Genomic DNA, 21,142 nt, shown 5'->3' with positions numbered 1-21,142 from the left:
CTTATAAGACACACACACACACACACACAAAAAAAAATGAATTTCAATATGTTCATTCAAAAACACATTGACATAGGGCCTACTTACACCTCGGTATACCTTAAACTTATAAACTATTTCATGTTTCTGCACATGTACCCAATTTATGAACAATTAATATACAAAGAAGTGAATAGATAACAACTATTTCTTGAGAAAGTAATTCATATCTAAACTCAGAATAGTGAAATGATTTATATGCTTATGAGTGTGTGCTTGTCTTTTTAGATAGTCATTATGGGTTTTTGTTAGTTGTTTTTCTTTTTTGAGAAATTATCTGCTATAAAGTCTTGACTCTAATACTAGGCTGGATAAATCCCTGGTGACCGCCACTTAGTGGACGAGAAGCGAAAACCCTTTCAGAGTGAGACCGGTATGAGATTATGCCATATCAAAATATCGACCAGAAATTTACACCGTCAATACATCTCTTTGGCGCCCAATGTGGGGCACGAACCCACGACCCTGGGATTAAGAGTCCCATGCTCTACCGATTGAAGAGATGTATTGACGGTGTAAATTTCTGGTCGATATTTTGATATGGCATAATCTCATACCGGTCTCACTCTGAAAGTTATGAAACAGTCACTCATTGATTGGTTAAACAGTGACTCATGTAATAAGATAACACTCTGAAAGTTATGAAACAGTCACTCATTGATTGGTTAAACAGTGACTCATGTAATAAGATAACACATTGTCAACAAATGATGTACTCATCTGAATGCTTGAATGCTAATGTATTCTTTGCATCTTTGTTTTGATTGCAGATTGAATAATATAGCCATTATACAATCCAAAAGCGGCGTCCGTCTTCCTTTGTCAGTGATCCAATAACCATACATGTACCTATACCAAACAATACATTAGGTCTCATAATATATTTCTTTATACTGCAATGAATAGCGCTCCCCATGTGATGACCTTGAGAAATTTTTACCATGACAAACAATGGAGTTTGATTTGCTTTTGGTTTGTGGCAAGTATAAATCTGATTGGTCCAAATAAAGACACTTGTAAAAATGAAAAAAAAATGTAAAGAAAAATGTACTATGTATTTCTTTGTACTTTCGTATAAAGCACTCTGAATGGGTGACCCAGAGAAAGTTCAAATAAACGGTTATGTGGAGTTTAGTTGTTCTTCCCATGTGCCAAATGTGACGATAATACATGAAATGAGTCATAAAAAGGAAGAATTAATTTATTACAATACATGTGATTTCGATAACAATAGACATCGCAGTTTATACAAAATGCTAATCTGTCTTGAAAGATAACAGTTGTTATATCTCTATGATCATGCCGAGTTTTATCATTCAAAACTACTCCAAAAATAAGAATTAGTCGTTGTTTGTCTAATTAACAATTTCCATCTATACAGATATTACATTCAGCAGATTGAGAATGTGACGCATCATTAGTATAAATTGTTTTCAAAATATTCAATGATAATTTATTACATTCAAACCATGAATACATTTTTAGCGATTCAATATTTAAACTACTTTAAAAAGTGTCAAACTTTCGATAAGAAAAATATAATCATTTGTTTCATAACAAAATATATTATAACAATAAGACCGAATAAACAATGACATTTATGAATAAAAATCTAATAGATGATAACGGTCCCAAAAAGGAATCTTGCGGGTCACTATATCTTATTGTCAATCGTTGTGACTCTGCAGTTTGAAATTAAACATACTGTAGTCTATAGATTACTCAAACAATCTACGAAACCACAGATAAACATTGCAGCGCGCCCCCCTTAGATTTTATCAATAGACTGATGAAAATGCTGATGGTGATTATAATCATCTGCATAAAAATCATTACATGGCATACGGTTCGAGCAAAATAATTTGCAACCTACTATTATAATTATAAAAAAGCAAAAGAGAACGTTTGCCACACTGCCTTGTGAGCTTACATAAAACAAACACATTGATTTTTAGGAGTTTTGTTCAAGTTTTAGAAACGCACAAAATGGATTCAGTGTTCACCCACTGATCGAGAAAAAGCAGCGAAGCTATGAAACTTGATGAGCGCCACATGCGGTAGGTCTTGGATTATTTTGACCAGCTGGATGAAGCCCAAGGCGAGCGTCCGTGGTCTTTCAGCCGCGCGCAGCGGCTTGGCCCGCCTGGACTGGATCGGCCTTTTGGCTGAAAACAGACTCATTCTTATTGGTAATGCACGTGAAGAACTCTTTAAGGGCAATTCTGAAATTCGGATTACGAGCCAGATAGATGAACGGGTTGGCGCAGCTGTTGTAGTAGCCGAGAACCGTCAGAACGCGGTGGAGCGGACTCCGGAAGTATGACCACGGGACGAAGCCGACAAGGTAACCGAGAAAGGCCACCTGGTTAGACAACCAACAGACGATGTAGACGAGAATGACGATCAGCATCATTCCGATGACGCGATTACGAGCCTTGATGTGCACATCAGCGACGGCCGAGGTCTCGTTGGCTTTGAAAGTTGACGACTGGATGTGGAGCTTGACGGCGATGATAGATTGCGTAATAAGCATCGTCAGGACTGGGACGATGATGCGGACGGAAAACCAGAAGTAGCCCATGGCGGCATAACCCGCGTCTGTCGTGATCGTGAACGTGCATTCATGGCTTGTCTCGTCGACTTTGATGACGAAGAAGGTGAATGAGAGCGACAGGAAGGCCGCCAACCAAATGACTGCAATTGCAATGTTGACCCGACGGATGGTCACGATGTGTTTGAAGTGGAGTGGGTAGACAACCGCGATGAATCGATCGATGGAGATTGCCATGAGGATGTAGGACGAAGCGGTAACTGATATCCACAAGAATGTGTCCGGGTATAGAATCAGGCAGGCCAGCATGCCCGTCCAGGAGTTCGGAACTCTTCTCGCACTCGGCGACGGGATGATGAAAATCGACGTCAGGAAATCGGCGATGGCCAGGCTACCGATGAGGATGTCGGTGGATCGCGCCGACGAGCGACGTTGGAAGATGATGACGGCTACAAGGAGGTTGCCTATGGACCCCAGTATCCCTGAGATAAGCTGGAGAATGGTGTACCATTCCCAGTCTAACGTCCCCCACACCCATTCGGGTTCATTATCAGTTTCATCTGTTTGAAAGTTAAATCAAATTGATGTACACTAAGTCAGGCTGTTGAACTTTAAAAAATGGCATGAAATCTTATATTATTGTATGTTTCAGGTTGATATAACACCAGTCCTGTTCTCTGCTTATGTTATACGTCTAAAGCTAAACATACAAGTTAAGCATGTATCATTTTATTATTGCAAATTAGACAGGTTTGATGATGAATCCTCTAAGGTTTATAAAACAAATGCGATGGTGCATCACAAAGGTAACAAAAAGTCGCACGCCCTGATTTTGCGTCAGGACTCAAAATAAATGAAACGTGTCAACTTAGCCAATCTGGAGCTTCATATCTTTTCTTAAAGAGCAATACTCGTCTTTATTATTCGAAAATTTTGGAACATGAAACAAATGGGAAATTATGGTTTTAGCAGTTATTCTAGAGCATTTTTGGTAGAATAGTGTATAATTGGATATGTCTTAGAGGTCCTTTGTCATTTCTTGAAAAAAAGACACCTTTACACACTCCACTTTAAACTCTAAAATTCTTTGAAGGATGACGCTCCTTCTTTGAAAGTTGTCATTAGTCATGAATCGAGTGTGTTCACAAAGCATGTTCAATATCAGTATAATATGGAACGTTTCAATTATTACAAAAACGATCACATGTAACAAATATACATATCATAAATTACCATTATATTTTGAAAAAATAAAACTAAAAAAAAGAGCATAACGATATCTAACTTTAGAAGAAACTGGTACTTACTCGTAAGCGACTCGTTGTATTCTATAGAAGTGTTCTCGACAATTTTTAGCTCGTCATCGTATTTCGCTGAGGTTGCAGCGAACTTGCAGGCTGTTGTGCCATCATCACCGCACGGCCCTGACGTGACGCGTGTTGCATTACCGGTTGCAGATATCTCCGTGGCGTTGTCGATTGTACGTGCAAAGGGCGTGGTCCTATTGACTTCATCCGTATTCACCGATCGCCCAGATACATGTTGGACATGAATGATGATGGTGATAATGGTGGCGATGGCCGCAAACATCTTTGCGAAAGTCATTGTGTCAGCTGCAACGGGAGAACAGTAGGGAAAAGAACAGTAAGATCGAGACAGAAAGAGAGAAAGGACGGGTTGAGAGTTCGGTACATAATTTATCATCAACGTTTTTGTAATTGTTGCTTCAAAGATAAGTAAAGGAAGTTAACTGTTTGGCGTGAATAAAGCGTAAATATGGTGAATCCTTTGGTGATGTGCTCATGAATATCGATTATCCCGCGGTGACGTAGATGACTTTATGACTAACATTACTGACAATGATACAGGCATGACAGGGACTCTCACTGTGGAATCTTTTGGAGATCAATGGAAATAACCTCATTCTATCAAGCTGTCCAAATTTACCAAACATGCTTTTTCAGATGATGAAAGATAACTGTTGAATATGAAATGATGAATCATCTCCTCTTAACACTGCCCAGGAAAAGAAAAAAAAAATCTCCCTGTTACTGCCCCAATCAATGGGAACACTTTTGTGCAATAAAAATAGCAAAATATGTCATAAAATCTTGTGGATCGCGATGTCATACTATTACTGGATGTCGAGTGCCATTCATTGTTTACGAACTATAGCTTTAATCCAATAACCCCATAAAACAATTACCATTCTCTAGCACACATAAAGTAAATCATAACCCGAAACTTAAGGGTGTAATGATAATAATACTTTTTTATAATTGTTCCGCTAAAACTCGTCGTGTATTCTCTTCAGGTGGGACTGTTTTATCGATACGATTCCGTCAAAAATGATGAACACATATGCTGAAGCGATTCATGGATTAAAATACCTGTTGTATAGAGGTCAAATGAATAAAAAAGATGAATCAAAGTAGCAGAAACATTCATACGAAGTTTGGAATTCTGCAAAGATTCATGTTCCACTTGAGTCCAATTGGTAAATAAAATAAATAGATTACCGTAGCCACAATAGGAGCGGACAAAAAGACTGGTGACGAATATCACAAACCCTCAAACACACGTGTACCCACAGCCACACACACTCGTGTACATTCAACTCAAATTGAGGCGTGAACATATCCACATGCCACTGATATGTTGAGAGTTATTCGAAAGGTCCCAATTTGTCGTCTCCCCTCCCTACTCTTGGCTTTCAAGCCTCCATCTCCGCACAATGAAGGAAAATTCGCTCTCAGCTCAAATTAGAAACAACAACAAGTTTAAAGAATGATAAACATAAAGAGAAATAAATACGAAACGTCCTTCGTATTTTGTGATTTGCATATTCAACAAGCGGAATCACGAAGAACGTAAAAGTTTATTTAAAGTTGAACTTACCAAAAATGAGAAGCACTCAGCAGATCGTGATTTTCGTGGTTGGATGTTGGTACTTGGAGTCTATCAATATTCGAATGAACCAGAGAGGTGATTACTGTTGACTTTTATATATGCACAACCCGGATCGTCCCACCGTCGTTGGCTGACAGCCTGACGTACGTGACGAAAGCAGGATGCGAAGGAGGTCTTGTGGGGGCATGGGGGTAAACAACCGCATCCCATCAACCCCCTCTTATTTTTTTAAAAATTGAAACAGACACGAAAAACTGGCCTATTTCTTGATACTTCTATGTCAATGTTTGTTACCCCAACATACTGTGTCACTGACCATTAGAATGCTCATTAGAAGTATTCTGTAGTGTTTTGTTTGTTATCTTGATGTATCTTCCTTTTAGCAATTGGAAAATGAAATGAACTGGAATGGAAATTATACATGAACGGCCAACACAACATGGTAAAGATAGTAACATCAGGGAGATAATGAGAATGATGATAAATGAGACAATACTGATTTCTTATGTTTTTCTCTCGTCAATGGTCAAATCAACAAATAAAATTATTGTGAAAGATGACTTTTATTTATCACACAGCTACCGGGATTAAGGTAACAGATGTATAGAAGTGGCTAACTCATCATTTGGATCCCCATACCAAATTGAGAATACAATCAGACACGCACACACACACGCACATGCAGATGTAGAAGCACTACTTTCTTTAACATGAGGGGTCGAATACGTTAAGGGAACATCTTAACCGCCGTTTACAATGTATCATCAAAACAATGGATTCATCCCACGAGCTCTACAACCACAAGTCATACAGCCCATGAGCTCGACAATGGGTAAAAAAATCCATAAACTCGACACTAGGCAAATAAGGCCCATAAGCTCGACACTAGGCAAACAAGGACCACGAGACCGACACTTAGCGGCAAAAGGCCCCTGAGCTACGACACTGCGTGTAACGTCGGTCTCGTGGGCTTTTTTTTTTTTTTTTTTTTTGCCTATGTCTGGCTCATGGGCCTTATTTGCCTAGTGTCGATCTAATGGACCGTATAGCTCCTGGGCCTATTTTCCCTGATATCGAGATAATGGGCCTTGTTCACTTAATATCTAACTCGTGCACGGGGCTGTATGACTCGTGGGCAGTATTACCCGTGGGTTATGATTCGGGGCGGTATGACTCGTGGGCAGTATTGCCCGTGGGTTGTATGATTCGGGGCTGTATGACTCGTGGGCAGTATTACCCGTGGGTTATATGATTCGGGGCGGTATGACTCGTGGGCAATAATTGCCCGTGGGTTATGATTCGGGGCTGTATGACTCGTGGGCAGTATTACCCGTGGGTTGTATGATTCGGGGCTGTATGACTCGTAGGCAGTATTGCCCGTGGGTTGTATGATTCTGGGCGGTATGACTCGTGGGTGACGAGTTCGTGATGTTCACCCAAAAGCATCTGATGCATGAACTGATAGGTACATATAGGCCTATATGGACAACGAAATATATATGTGAATATAATAAAGATTTACTTATTCAATCTTATTTGTAATTACACCTCCCTTCAAGGAAGTCCACCTGCGTATGCCCCTGCTTTGCATTCACTGCCTGTTCATTGATAAACAACAATTTCCCCCTCGTATAAACAAATTTTCCCCTCTGTTCAGAAACCATCCCGTATCTCCCGCTCAAATTTCCAGGTACATGTAATGCTTTCAACGGGTCCATTACGTTATTCTATGCCTTAGTGAGAGTACCTGCAACTTCATACTCGATACGCATAACAAGAAACTAGTTCCCAATTACACAAGCTTCTAAAATTGCACTATGAGCGCACAGGAAGTTTTACCTGTTGATTTATAGATTCCGACATTGATATATCAAGTGCTTAAAGTGGGAGCAGGTTAAACAGGCGAATTGAGACGTTATTCATTGATCGCTAAACCATCAACCAAGGAACAATCGGACCATAAGTATTCTCCGAAGGACTTTTTTTTTGTCTCTAAACTGTGCACATATCCATGAGAAATACGATTTCAGTTGGGTAAAGACAAAAATACCAAAAAGTTTGCCGAAAGTACGACAGTCCTGTGGCATGGTCGCTACGTATCTTTTTTTTTTATTATCATCTATTCGATTATAGATAATCGACAAATTGGGCAACATGCAGTAGGCTATACTAACAAGTAACGTTCAACCTACCAATAATGCTAAAAGCGGAGGTCCTCCTGTAGAATTAAAGTCGCATACTACGATCGAATTTTCTACACTTTTGATCTCAAAATACTCAAACACAACTCACCATCCTGGAAAATTGCGTCAGATGGGTGTTAGTTTCTTGACTGACTTTCTAGATGAATTCTAAGTAAATTCCAAATGGTGGATAATGAATTTGAGTCCTTACGAGAATTATGTCTTTACTAAAAGTGTCTTAACTACTAAAGGCACCGTCTCTGCTGCTAAGGTTTTGAAGCGGGGAGTTCAAGTCTGAGATCCTGCATAGTCTTATCTACTTTAACCACACCATCTCATCGTGTGCTTATAATAATATCATACTTTAAAGGGATCGTATAGTTTTGGTTGAGACCTAATTTCAGGTTACTAACATTTTTTGGTGAGATAATGAGAAACCTCTAATGAAATATGAAAGATCATGTAATTCTATGAGGAATTCAACGTTTATTTGATAAAAAATGGTTTTGAAATGCCTGACATATCCAAAAACGAGCGATTCTAATAAAGTGTGGGACCCACACTTTATTTTACTTTTACCCACGCTTTGTTTTACTGTGTTTTTGGATGTTTCAGTCATTCCAAACCCGATTTTCATCAAATAAACTTTGAATTCCTCTTAAAATGGTATGCTATGTACTATATCATAAGTGTTTTCTTGGTATCTCGCAAAAAGTTAGAAGCCCAATTCTCATCTCCACCAATACTGTACCATCCCTTTAATGCTTGAATTCGTGCATACAAACGATACTCCGGAAACGTAGGGTCAGACATTCTTTAAACAAAAAACATATACTCTTTGAATTTAAGAAAAAGTCCCCCGCTTGTATTTGTATAATGTACAAATTATGTATTTTTAAATGGGTAGTTGAGAAGAGCGACTTTCTTGCTAGAGATCAGAACCTATAAGGATTCTGGTTAGCATCTCAATGTTTTCCCTAAACCTATCCCCTTTTACCATGGCTACTACTAAAACACTGATCAATTCAGTGCTTATTTACGTCGATGTAGGGCAATTTGTCAATCAGTTGCAATGAAAAACATCTCGACGGAAGAATTTCATGAATTTGAATAATTACGCAGTACCCGCTGCATGTTATAAGGATTAGAACCAACACTTGCTGTCGGGCGAAAGCTCGGTGGTCTGGAGATGACGCCTGTCTGGAGATCAGGAGGTCGTAGGTTCGAATCCTACTCGAGTATGTACGCCCATGATTTTTTATCATGGCTACTACTAAAACACTGATCAATTCAATGCTTATTTATTTCATTTTCATTTCATTTCATTTATTTCATTCCTTCTTTCTTTTTTCGTCAAACATAACACGAAATGTATCAGAAGATGTAGCATAGGCATGAATTCGACTTTACATGGTAGATAATGGTTAACAAATACGAAATTATACATGCATACCGGCAAAATACAAAGTTATGTTTGGAGGGGAAAAAAAAAGAAAAAACTGAGAGGTTCACTGAAAAGCATGCTTGTAAATTGTGAACCACTCAAAGGATTCTTGTGAATACATTAAACTTTTTTTTTTTTTTTTTTTTTACAAAGACAGGAGAGAACAAGACAGTAGAAACACAACGACATTATATGACTTTACAGTAGGGTATACCATGACAGTAATAAAACACAAAAGAATAATGGAAAGAAAGGAGAGAAATAAAAAGGAAATGAAAGGAAAAGCCATGTCGATGTAAGGCAATTTGTCAATCAGTTGCAATAGGCAACTAAAGCACATGAGTTCGACACTACGTAAAATAGCCCACGAGTTCGACAGATACAACACGGCGCTTAATCTATCGGTCTCATGGGCCTTGTTAGCTTAGTGTCGAACTAATGTGCTGCATGACTCGTGAGCTGTATTAAATTCACGGGCTGTGAGACTCTTAAGCTCTATGACTCGTGAGCTGTACGACTCGTGGGTGTCGGTCTCGTGACGTGCACCCAAATCATCTATCTATGGAGGTTGCCTCTCTCGCCTCTTCATCCTTTGTTTCTGTAGAACCTTCGAACTGTGGCATGTTCCTTAAAGGGATGGTACAGTATTGGTGGAGATGAGAAGTGGGCTTTTAACTTTTTGCGAGATATCAAGAAAACACTTATGAAATAGTACAGAGCATACCATTCTAAGAGGAATTCAAAGTTTATTTGATGAAAATCGGGTTTGGAATGACTGAAACATCCAAAAACAAAGTAAAATAAAGCGATTGTAAAAAAAAAAGAAGAAAAGTGTGGGTCACACACGTTATCAGAATCGCTCGGTTTTGGATATCTCAGTCATTTCAAAACAAATTTTCATCAAATAACGTTGAATTCCTCGTGGAATTACATGCTCTTTCATATTTCATAAGAGGTTTCTCATTATCTCACAAAAAAAAAAAAAATGTTAGAAACCTGAAAGTAGGTCTCAACCAAAACTATTCGATCCCATTAAGAACTCTATTCATTTCTTCCCGTAACATTGCGTTTCCTCTCTTGCCTTGTTTTGGTCTTGTCTTCTAAACTTTTGCAAAGTCTGGTAGTCTGAATTAGATACTCAGAGATGACGCCTGTCTGGAGATAAGAAGGTCGTAGGTTCGAATCCTGAGTGCGCACGTACTCCCATGATTTCTGTTGTCATGGCTACTACTAAAACACTGATCGATTTGGCGCTTATTTACGTCGATGTAGGGCAATTTGTCAATCAGTCGCAATAAAAAAACAAAAACATCTCGACGGAAGAATTTTCATGAATTTGAATAGACCAGTTTTGTTTATATATATTTCTTTGTTGTTCATTCTCTCTCAATTCATTCCCAATAAACTGCTCTCTTCCCCTGTGGCCTTCTTCAGCTTCATTTGACCCCTCTATTGTATACGTCAGACAAATCCCCATCTTACGAAACGTACACTCAGGGTTCTGTCGTAGTAGTGCCTACGCTTGAAAATTAGTACAATCCCACCAAATTCAGCGTTATTAGATATGGCTTGCTTCTTAATTCTTCAATATGAATTACACGATTCGATTACAATTATGTGAGTAAGCCTCTTAGGGGGAATTAAGGGTCTACCGGGTCAATTTCATAAACAAAGATCTTAGGGCAGCATTATACATGGTCAAAAGACTCACACCACACAGGTCACCTGATGTAAGCCATGTCTCCCTTTGTTTCTCAGAAAAGGAAGAAAAACGATCTCCTGACCCATACAAAGCGTGCGTAAAATTGAACTCGAAATGGTGCCATTTAGAAACTGGAAAGAACCAAAGGATTAAGAGGTTTGATCACTATAAAGGATGACACAGGGTTGGTTGAGTGTGTGTGTGCGTGTGTGTGTGTGAAGGTGCGTATGTTGGTGTGTGTGGGAGTGTGTTGGTGTGTGTGTGTGCGTGCGCATGTTAATGTAGGTGTGTGTGTTAGTGTGTGTGTGGAAGGGAAAATGGGAGGAATGCTATTATTTTCGCATAAGATTTTTTTCTCACCAACGGAGACGTCTCCGCCACGTCTCCAACTTATCAGTCGCAGCAGTCGCGGAGACGTCTCCATCATAAAAATGCCTTGCGGTCTCACCAAGGAGACGTCTCTGAGACGAGCTATGGAAGGTGTAAAAAAATTCAAATATGAGGGAGCCGTTGCAGGATCACCTGATTTGATCTAGGCAGGATGTCAGCACGCAGATGGGTCACGTGGTTTCTAAAGTAGGTCAAACAGCGTCAAATAGAGTCGCGGAGACGTCTCCGCGACCTCTCACCAGTTTTTCTGATCTCCAGCAGGTCTCGGCGACGTCTCTGAGACGTCTCGGAGACATCGCGGAGACATCGCAGAGACGTCTCAGCAGTCGCGGATAATAAATGATTAGTCTCCGCGACGTCTCCGCAACTGATGGAGACGTCTCGGAGATGTCGCGGAGACTTCGCGAAAAATCGAACATGTTTAAATTTCTTGCGACTAATTGGAGACTCTGTAATTTTCAGGAGACGTCTCTGCAACTAGCAAAATCTGGAGTCGCGAACTAGTCGCGAACTAGTTTCAAGCCCGGTGAGATACCCCCTTGTATACTGTATTCTTTGACAAGCTATTCCATTTCACATACCTGTACGTGTATATTACAGATCTGCATTCAAGTGGCATGTATAAATGTTATTAAGGAATTATTAATTAAATTGTGACTAACATTTGAACTGTCTTATATCTATCAGGGTGCGATTGTTATAAACCCCGTTCCATTCTGTTTTTACTGATTTCAGTCGATTTATTTTTTTTTTAAAGCCAATTGGAACAACAGTAAGGAATTGCACTTAATTTTCCTAAAACATATAGTTCATATGTGCTACTCTTACCCGAAGGTATATAGTATAGGAAAATATCTTTGCTCAGACTAAAAATTGCTTTCTTTGAATTTTTCAATTCTCTCCATTAAATTTTTGTCAGATTATTATTCAAATCTGATATGGAAATCTCCCTCTCAAACTAAATGTCGAGCGTCGAGGAAACTGAAATATCAACCATCCGTCGCCCACATGCCCTCGTTGCAATCTATATCGATTTCAAGCACTATGAATTTTGTTTGATAAGTTTACTAGGATGATTGACAATATACCCAAGAGTTTATTATTAGTAGTATTCATTTTGTGTGGAATTAAATATTGTCTGCATGGTAGACATGAAATTAGTTTTTGTCATGGGTAAATCCAAGGAGGTACTAGGCTCGCCTAGTACCTCCTTGGTAAATCCACCCACTGGATAGTCGTTATGCAACAGGTTCTGATAAAGCATCTTCGACACACACACAGACACAGACACACACACACACACACACACACACACACACACACACACACACATATATATATATATATATATATATATATATACACTGTTTTATATATATATATATTAGATTTAGATGAGGGACTAAGTCAAGATTAGATTGAAAATCTCAATGTGATAAATTTAGAAGTCAATCTAATTTCTAAATCTAATTTTTTTATTTGTTGCAACCACAATCTCATAGTTTGATTTCCACTCTAAGGTATATATATATATATATATATATATATATATATATATATATACTCTTTGGATTGGCTATCTTCGTACAGAGTGAGAGAGAATATATATATATATATATATATATATATATATTCATTTATTATCTATTATCATTTTTAAGATGGACGCCAAGATGGTGAATTGCTTGTACTTGTCGTTGTCTTTCTTAATCAAGAAAATTATATCAAAGTTCATAAGTTGCATATCAGTGAACGCGAGAGACTACTTATACACAAAATAGGTCATGATGGTATAAATTAGTAGCATTGCACAGCACATCACTGCAGTGGCGTCTTTTTGTACAATAGTCGATAGTAGGCTGTACAAAGTAAAAGAAAAAAAAAAGGAAGCGAATGCTTCACTTTGAATACGCAACGGCATAGTCCTGAAGGAGAACGTTTGCTCTATCACAGTGATTGTCCTTATAATTTGCTTCTTTTGAATGAGATGCAAATGGAGTTCAGCAAAGCTGGGAAGGGAAATGTCAAGGGAAATACTCGATTCATACAGATAAACTTAAAAAAATAAGAGAGTTTGGCACCTTTCAATGAAACTGTAGATAGACTGCCATCATAGTATACCATGGGTACAGAAAAACAAAAGTTTGGAAGCTTATATCGTTGCCGATTTTGTGTTTTCTGTCTTGGCAATAGGTCAAAGCCCCTTACGGATTATCCTTGTCTGTTTATTTGTAAGGAGGGTGATGATAATAAAATTAATGGTGTCGATGACTGCAGCTGAATAATAAGTTGCTGGTATCATAGCTTGGTTCATCGAAGTATCGGATGTTCGGTGGTGACGATGCTCTTGCGGATTCAATCATAACGAATAATATGGATAGAGGCATGCGAGATATGTTTTTTTCTTTTTTTTTTTACATTTAGATGTGATTTTTTATGCAAGGTTGTAATAGAAGCGGTCATTTGAGTGGTTCGAGTGTGAATGTACGTGCATGTGTAAAAGAATATCTTTTTTTAATCTATTTTTCGTGTATATATATATATATATATATATATATATATATATATACATTTACATATTTATATAATATACATATATGCGATAGCCATGATATTGATTCTTAAAAAAATAAAAAAACAACCACAACCTATTTCAGTGTTCTGTATCAGTTCTGTATCAGTGAAACAGGTTCAGCCTACTCCTTAATACACTTAATACACAACAGCCAACAGACACAAACGCATCAAGATATATTTCTTGCAGGGGATGCATGAGTATTTCTTTCCCTTTTTAGCACAAGGATACCATTTTCCACTTTACTGAATTTCGCTACATCATAGTCTTCCCCTTATTACATTAGAAGCAATATCTCTCCGCCATTTCTATTAGCGTTGACGACTAATTGTATTAGTTTTTTAATTCTATTTCTATTTCTCCTCTTCTTTTTTTTTTACGTAGTCTTCAGGCCTGACGTAATTTCACTCTTGTGCTGTAGGTATAGTTCTCGAAACCACACCATGAATGGTTGTGCATAAATGTAGTATGATTTCATTCGTTGTATTCAGTTGCATTGGGTTTTTATATTTTTCGATTGCAATTGTGTGACATTCATGTACTCGTGTATATACATAATGGCTGTTTTATAGAGTATTACACACACACACACACACACACACACATATATATATATATGTATATATATATATATATATATATGTATAAACAAGAGTATGTCACATTTCTAAACCATACAGCGTATCTATAAAAGCAGATGTAAGAGGATAATATGTTGTGATATGAATTTCAATCAAGACATCTGGGAGTACGATATTCGTGCAACAGTAACGCCATCAAGAATTATCCAAGAGATGGATATCTGGCACAGACTTGAATTTATCTCAAATCTGAAACATGTCTTATATTTAAAGTCTTTGTTCCATAATACTGGTGCTATTTGTTCTAAAACCTTTATCACCATAATATGTCTTGAATTGCACACTTATTTCAGAGATGAGAATCTTTGCATGTAAATTACCCAGGCTTATACACTGTACACTGAGATCCACATGTTCGGACATTTCAAAGAAGTCTAATAACTATTCAAGTGTATGAACCTCGAGCATGATACGATCCCGCAACCAGTGAAGACTACCGGGTATGCAGGATTGCCATTATGTGTTCAGATATCGTTTTGCGTGTGACAAGCCTTCCGGTTTATTTGGGATCAATTGAGTCCCAAGAGCTGAGATTCCTGGAACTGCAAAAAGTAAACCATTATTATGAGAACGAAAGCATGTATCAGTTTTTGTGCCGTTCTATATCCATAAAAGTTGCTACGTTTTTTTAATCCTGCGTAGGCAGAGGATTGCCGATTTACACAAGATTATTATTTTCGTACTCGGATCATCAGCATCTGTGGCAATAACGTCATAGTCAAGTACAATATTGTCAGAATGTAAGAGAAACTTGTCCAGTACTCGAGTCTCAAATTGAGAACTTGTCCAAAATATCTTGCAAGGAGTGGTCCTCGATGAACTGGCCTCTGTATTCCTGCGTTCGTCATAGCTTGTCACAAACTCGCACGCGGTCGGGAGCTCGACGGGTTGCTAAAAGTTTTAGATCCTTCAATGATGCTTGATAGGCCTACATCCTCACCGAATGGCTGTGGATGAGCTTATAGAAATAACAAATAAGTTAATACATGTAATGTAGGCCTATAGTGCAGAGCACTAACAAAGCAAGTCGATCAAAAATAGATCCTGTGCTTCACTGTGAATATCGCATATTCATGTCTCAAACATTTTTACGGACAAACCTAAAAACATAGGGGGGGGGGGGGTGGCGCTTTGGGGGCCTCCAGGAAGGGAGGGGTGTGACCTGTGTCAATTTATATACTATCACACTCGCGATATAACCGATTTTAACAGGCATGATATCTGGGATACAAGTGTACGAAACTTGGCTGTGGATGCCCGGCTTATGGATCCTTAAAATTCCCAATTGATAATCATAGCTTACACTGCCCATGTTGAATGATTAAAATTTCCTGTTAAAAGTAAAATGAGTTCTCTCGAAATGTATAATTACAGGTGTGTATATACTTGGGGTGCATGAAAATATCCTGATGAGGGACACTTAACTTTTACATTTTCCACATCGTTAAATATATAACCTTCGAATCATACGGCACCAAGACAACTGATCGTTTTTAGTTTTGTTTTTGTTTTTGTTTTAGAAAAAGAACGACTCTCCCCCCCCCCCCATTCTTACATTTGTCGCGATCCTGGCTGTCATCTTTAATGCGTCGTCAAAAAAAATATATATTCCTCTAAAATTAATTAAACTAAACTAAAACAAAAAACAAAAACATAAAAATAGGGGAAATCCAAGTCGAAACTGAAATTAATAAATATTACTGATAATAGTTAAAAAAAAAGATAATTGTGATGAAATTGACATTTGATAGTTACACTAGGATGAAGAAAAGGCAAGAAAATAGCGATTTTTTAAAGATTGCAAGGTCACAGGAAGGGACGGAAACCGGAACTTTGATGGCACAGAGCGTGGTCTCTCGTCTCAAGAGGAAGGGCCTCTAACTCTCCCTTGAGGCTAATTTCCTACAAACGAAAACTGATTCCTTTCAAAATGTTAAATGACTCCTGCGGGCGTGTGGAAAAAAATTTGAAGAACAACAACATGTAACTTTGATATTTTGTACACCCTTATGAATAATCTTCCGAGCATTCCTCTCCAGGACAACTGGCCATTTTTTTTTTCTTCGAAAGAGAGCCAGTATTCCCATCTCGAGACTTCCCACGATGTTGCCGTTCGTCCGCTGTGCAGCCCATGAAATTTTCATGGAAATACCTTTTTCTTGACATAACAGGCTCGTTGCCCTCATCTTCACGATTCTTGTCATAGTTCCGCTTTTGCCGTCTCAGATTTCGTGCTTTATGAAAAGTTGGTGATTAACAAATAACACGTAACTTTGACATTATTCATCTCAACCTTCGAATCATACCGTGCATTAAGACAGCTGGTCGCTCTTTTTCTTGGGAAAACAGCCATTTCCGCCATTTTACTTTCTCTTTCTTTTCTTTAACCATTAAACTAGAACCTTGGACCTAAGAACCAGATATCTCCTCTGAACCTTGGACCTAAGAACAAGATATCTCCTCTGACGTTCTGCTCTTGTACCAAGTCATAATACCATAATAGTTATCCTCCACTCGGTGCGTGGGTCCTTCGTACAGTTTGTCCCGTCGAAGTGCACTAACTTCCAACGTGTCTCCGGTTTAGAACGAGGGGAGGCTTGAACACTGGACGTGACGTCTGAGAGTTTGGTTACTGTTTAGTAAGGTCTGTCATAACTGTGGTCTTCACACCTTTCCTTCTCAGATTATTTTTCAACCAGACGAAGCATCCTAAATCAGATGACGTCAAAACCATCTTCTTGTCATAGTTCCGTTTCTGCCGTCTCAGATTTTGTGCTTTGTGTGTAATAGGGCCTTAACGATCGAGTAGATAGGCCTATTCTCCATTTTTCTTTATAAAATACATATATTGCGGATTGATCCATAAATGAAACTTATATGTCCTTTTGAAATAGTTACTCTGTCCTTTCACTGCATAGTGATGACAAGAATGCGGGCAACTTTATCATATTGTATCTTGCTTGGATACCTGTGTAAAGGAAAATGAAGTGACTAGATGTAATACCTGCATCTCAACCCTAAATGTAATAACAACCCTAAATGTAACATCCACCCTAAATGTAATACATCTTAACCCTAAATGTAATACAATGTACATTTTAACCCTAAATGTAATAACAACCCTAAATGTAAAACACCTTAACCCTAAAAAAAAAAAAATAAAAACATTCCTAAATGTAATACATTTTAACGCTAAATGTAAAAACCGTAGACAACCCTAAATGTAACATTCACTCTGTATGTATATGATAATTTTGAACTCTAAATGCAATATCCACCCTAAGTATAATACGTGTTAACCCTAAATGTAATAACGACCCTAAATGTAATACATTTTAACGCTATAAATGTAATAACGGCCCTAAATGTAATACATGTCGATCCTGAATGTAATAACAAACCTATAAATGTAATAACCACCCTAAATGTAACATCCACCCTAAATGTAATAGTTTTAAACGTTGAATAATATAATATCCACCCTAATATACGTTTTAAACCTATGCGACCCTAAATGCAATACATTTTAACGCTAAGTGTAATAGTTTGATTGCAATATTTTGTCTCCAATGTTCTGTTGCATGTGAGGTATGAAGTTTTGCGCTTTTTTGTCGCATTTTTTTTTTTTTGAACAATTTTATTGACATAAACCAAATGTTTTGGTAATATATTTTTGGTGAATGTAATGTTGATTGTTGTCGTAGTAATAGCGTAAATGGTAGTTTTATTGTTATAACGACAAAAATATGTGTGTTTATAAGTATGATTTTAATATCGGTGCAGGGATTAAAATGAGGTCGAAGGAGGAGGGTAAGATTTAAGGAGGGGAAAAAGAGAAAATGCCGAAGAAGAAGAAGATGAGGAAGAAGTTCAGTATATGTATAAGTAATTATTTATGGTAATGAGAAGTATTAGAACTGTATCAGAGCGGCACATGTTTTGTAAATTGAAATTGTCATCTTTTTGTAGTAAATGTTAATTTTATCTTGCAACAGCTAAGATGAATATTATGTTTGATATTCTCTTCTATTCCATGCATGTTTTATGTCTTGTACATATTTCAATACATTCATGCTCATGTAAAATGTCCGCAATTCAGCCTGTGGGCTGCAACGGATATCATTCAATAAAATACCCTTTTCAATTCATTTCAGTTCAGTAGTTCATTGACTGAACATTTCAAGGATGTGTGCACGACCTATACTACAAGTGACCTCATAATTATGACGATGAATTGTATGGTGCTATACAAGGACACCCTTTAAAGGGGAAAGCCAGTCCAAACATAAGTAAGGCTAATAAGAAAGAGTAAGATATTACGAGTTCAACGCTAAAATTTTGATCGAAATCGGGTCAAAAATAAGGAAGTTATGACATTTCAAAGTTTCGCATTTTTTAAGGAAACAGTTCTTGAACAGTCAATATGAATATGCAAATGGCAAAGTAAGCATGTCTTCCCCTCAAAACTTGCCATTTACTTCGTAGATAAAATTGTGAAACTTCCAGTTTTTTAAACTCAGTTACGCTCGAGGCTTAAATCCTGATAACTGATCACTATTCTAAAGTTCTTCAACCAGAATAACATCATGGTTAACACTTCAATGACAGAAACATTAAATTGTCATAATTTTTTGTACACGATCAATGAAAAGATGTAAGGTTATTGCACATGGTCAGCTCACTCATTTGAATATTCATATCCATTGTACAAGAACTGTTTTGCAAAAGTGAAAGCACTTCTATTCCATGAGACTGGAAACATTCAGGTTATACCATGCAGTCACTATTTTCTCGCGTGTGTATATGTGTGTGTGTGTGCGTGTGTGCGTTTTTGCCGTGTGTGTGGTATGTAATAATGTGCGTGTGCCTACAGCATTCAACTTCACAACTTTATGAAGACGCTAGAATGTCATATTTTTGTTCTGAAATACCTTATTTTCTACAAGGTAATACAATAACTAATCAATGCCGTATTAGTAAGGGTAAAGTAACACAGACTATACAGACTTAAACTTTCTCACTTTCTCACACTTGCAAAACTTCGAGATCTTAAAAATCGTGATCTTTAAGGTTAATAAAACTCGAAAAATGGCCTGGTATATTTGTTTTATATCCGTCCGAATGAATTTTAAAGAGTACAGTATACAGCAAACCTGTCTATAGCGGCCACCCAAGGGAGACGGAAAAAGTGGCCGTTATAGACAGGTGGCCGCTATAGACGGGTGCTGTTCGTTATTCCGAAGGTTCGATATTCCGAAGGTTCGTTATTCCGAAGGTTCGTTAATCCGAAACACGCAAATTCCCTATACCTAGAGGTTCGTTAATCCGAAAATGAAAAAGGGTTCGTTATAATCCGAACATTAAATTGTGGCGTTATTCCGAAGGTTCGTTATTCCGAAGATTTGTTCATCCGAAAATGAAATTCGGAAAAATGAACCTTCGGAATAAAGAATCTTCGGACTGAAGAGCCTTCGGAATAACGAACCTTGTCACTCGGAATAACGAGCTGTAACCCTATAGACAGGTAATCCAACTTTGTGTGCATTGCTTACATGTACATGTATGTGTACGTATGCACACACCGTGTGTTTCATGCATTTAACCAGGGAGGTGTATATGAAATTGTTGCACAGTAGTATATATGTGTTGTCGTGAAGAAAGCTTAACACTAGTGCATATTCATGACTGAATAAGGAATGAATGCAGCGGTGGCGATCACTGAACGTTGCCCGCATGGCTACAAAGCAGAAGAACACGCTGAATTATCGGCTCGACTAAGGCTCCAGTGGGTTAAAATCTACCGCGGGAAACAAAATTTGTGGCCGCTGGGCCGCTGGCCGCGTTGGACAGGTGGTCGCTATACACAGGGTCTTTAACAGGGCTTTTCTCTCGGGGGATTTTTCAGTGGCCGCTTTAGACAGGTGCTCGCTATAGACAGGTGGCCGCTAAGGCAGGTTTGACTGTATATCAAAGTGGAGTGAGTGATTGACCGTTTGGTGGAAACCCGTATTGTGACGTGATGTCTGATGCGCTGAAATACACTCTAATGCTCATGGAAAGGGTGGTGCAGCGGGATATATTTTTGTACTATTTGATTGATTTACATTCATTTCCACTTTGAGTGCACAAAAGAATGAAACAATGATTATTTCAATTATTATACAATAACATTTTGTCCATTTTTGATAAAAATATAATCGAAGCGATAATACATGTACTAATATCATCACTTGCAACACATAGCCAAACGAACAAAAATGGGATACTAAATCAAAAGCATAGCTTGTATTACTTTAAAAGTCTCCCGAGAAAACAACAACGACATCGTTACAAGACACATACCAATAATTAGAATAGGCCTATATATTGGAATGACATAAAGAACGATAAAAATAACTAAAACTGAATAGGCCCTACTCAACTTGTGGATGGGAGAAATGATGGGCCTATGTATCACCGATAGGTGGCCTAGTCTCTTTTCAGAACTATGATGACTATGGAGGAGGACAACACCCGAGGGCTTGTATGATAGTGGGAACAGAAAATTGCGTTGAAGCCGATAAAACCCGGACGAAGTGGCACGATCAACGGAAAGTTGCGCGAGGAATTAGTTTTGTTTTGTTTTGTTTTGTTTTGTGTCAGCCGATGAATTCCGGAATTCCCCCCCCCCCCCCTTTTCGGAATTCCTGGATCCGCCCCTGGAAATT

At 38.1% G+C, this 21,142-nt stretch overlaps 1 protein-coding gene across 1 annotated transcript; it reads right to left on the bottom strand.

Annotated features, from left to right (window-relative positions):
* Positions 1-2,155: 2,155 nt before the first annotated feature.
* LOC140245291 (allatostatin-A receptor-like) lies at positions 2,156-4,195 on the bottom strand. The gene is made up of 2 exons (XM_072324876.1): positions 3,898-4,195; positions 2,156-3,150 (listed from the first exon to the last, which is right to left on the bottom strand). The coding sequence occupies exons 1-2, from the start codon at positions 4,193-4,195 to the stop codon at positions 2,156-2,158; spliced, it is 1,293 nt and encodes a 430-aa protein (XP_072180977.1).
* Positions 4,196-21,142: the final 16,947 nt, after the last annotated feature.

This window comes from Diadema setosum, chromosome 22, assembly GCF_964275005.1.
Source record: "Diadema setosum chromosome 22, eeDiaSeto1, whole genome shotgun sequence".
Taxonomy (NCBI): domain Eukaryota; kingdom Metazoa; phylum Echinodermata; class Echinoidea; order Diadematoida; family Diadematidae; genus Diadema; species Diadema setosum.
The sequence above is the reverse complement of the archived record's forward strand: the minus strand, read 5'-3'. Positions and strand labels throughout refer to the sequence as shown.